Below are 1952 nucleotides of genomic sequence, written 5' to 3' on the forward strand. Positions count from 1 at the left end.
TGAAACCTAGGCATAGAGCGGGACACGACGTGCAGGCCGCGACCCTAATCATCGGTCGGAACCCGAAGTGTAGGGCGCGACCCTACTCATCGCTCTTGGCCCTGAATATAGGGCTGAAGCCTTCTCATAGGGTGGCACCAAGTAGCGCTATCGTTGATACTCTACAACGTGGTTCGTACTGCTGCGCAATAAATGGTCTCAGCGCTTATTTTTTAAGTAATCGACCGTCGCTGATATTTACTTGTACTGAAGGTCGATATATTCTGATGCTGATGCAGATTGGGGGCATTCCTGTCTGGAACTCTTAATGCGCAGTTGAATAAAGGCAAAGCCCCGCTTATTGATTTTAGAGTGTCGAGGTGTTTGTACACGTTGTCCGGACCAGTAATGAGTGGACTCTTAGTCGCAGAGCCTAAAATCCCTGGTTCAGACTTGCGAACTGTAGGATATATATGTTCAGTACTTAGCGTTGTCTGGCCGCGCAATAAGCTTACATAGCAAATATTCATTAGTAGTATGTTGGAGTTTGGTCAGCCTCCACTTCCAGAGTCGGATAAAGCACATATTGGAGTTTGGTTTTTCTCTACTGTGAGGATCGGATAGCGTCCTCGGTCGAGTCTTGCCCGTCTCTGTCTTCCACTTGATAGAGCACGTTCGTCGGAGACGAGTCTTTGTCATCGCGTCGTGTCTCAGGAAGTTCATATCAGTTCTCACGTTCTCTTTCGATTGGTCAACGGCTATGCCGTCACTCTGCTGTATGAGGACCATGAGTTCTTGTTCTATGTCTTGATTGGTGTAGGTAGTCGGGATATCTCGGATATCTGGCAGGAGTGATGTGCGAGTGGGGGAGCTTGAGGAGGTGTCTTGCCCTCATTTGAGGTGCTTGCTCATGAATATATATAGACCTGAATTGTCCTTGAGACTGGTCATCATTGAGACTTGATTCTCAGCCCCAATTCCTACAGTTTTTCCACGTCCATTCACTTCTATATTTCTCACAGTAGTACTCCGGCCCGCGGCCGCAGTAGAAAAGTGGCGAAGGGCCATTGATTAGAGAGAATTTTGATGATTGTACTATGGACAGCAGACAACAGATGGCGAACTGTAATGTATTCTGAGCGCTCTACGTCTGATGGTTACGATTAATTGGCCGATAGACAGTACGTCATACTTATGACTCGACTATGGCTTTCTTATAAACATCTCTTGCCAAATCCGGGTTCCCTACAAAGGTCTCCAGGAACAATGAGATGTCTCCCCTGGATGTGAACTGGATCAGTTCATCACGCCAACGACTGTACTCAATGTCTGGCAACAGCCTGAAGTCATTGACACTCTTTCCGCCTGAAGCTTTAATGGGTTCCAATAACCCCAGCATTGCAAAGCTTGTGAACGGAATCTTGCAGCGTTCGACAATCTTAGTTGTCGATGAAACAATGTCGCCAGGGTAATCAGTGCCGGCATGACTCAGATAGATGGACAGAATCTTCAGGAAGAATCCTGCCGCCCATCGGTCTAAGTTCATGTCCACACCAGAGTCATCAACCAACTGAAGTCGAAAGCCGGGCGGTTTGCCAAGCATACGGAAACAGCTTGCGAAGATCAGCGCGAGCTGCAAAAGTGGCTTGTCCGCTATCGGTTCACATTCGCAAAACCTCTTCAGCACAGCAAAGCTCTCCACAACTGTTAACGTGACTGCCTTCGGTCTGGCCTTGACAAACCCAGTTTTTGTCGGTCGGGGGTTGACGTACTGGTCCCACGCGTCGAGTCCCGATCTGAACCATGGGGGAAATTCATGCACTACAGGATCGAGTGTTAGAAACCTGCAGCCAATAGTTGACTCCTCGATCAGCTTGCGCTTTCTGCTGATATCGTCCTCTGTGACCAGCTGGACAACAGCATTGCCGCGCACCTGATTGCCTATGCGATCCGGCATACATAGGATGCTCGAA

The 1952-nt window shown here is 48.6% G+C and overlaps 1 protein-coding gene across 1 annotated transcript in view; it reads right to left on the reverse strand.

The window, feature by feature from the left end:
* Window positions 1-1053: 1053 nt before the first annotated feature.
* The window catches only part of V1508DRAFT_428920 (uncharacterized protein), a 3940-nt gene continuing 3041 nt past the window's right edge, over window positions 1054-1952 (reverse strand). Inside the window, exon 7 of the mRNA XM_066941848.1 lies at window positions 1054-1952. Within this exon, the coding sequence (XP_066792064.1) occupies window positions 1172-1952 (781 nt within the window). The 3' untranslated portion in view covers window positions 1054-1171.

Source organism: Lipomyces doorenjongii (assembly GCF_038497915.1).
Source record: "Lipomyces doorenjongii strain NRRL Y-27504 unplaced genomic scaffold V1508scaffold_187, whole genome shotgun sequence".
Classification (NCBI taxonomy): domain Eukaryota; kingdom Fungi; phylum Ascomycota; class Lipomycetes; order Lipomycetales; family Lipomycetaceae; genus Lipomyces; species Lipomyces doorenjongii.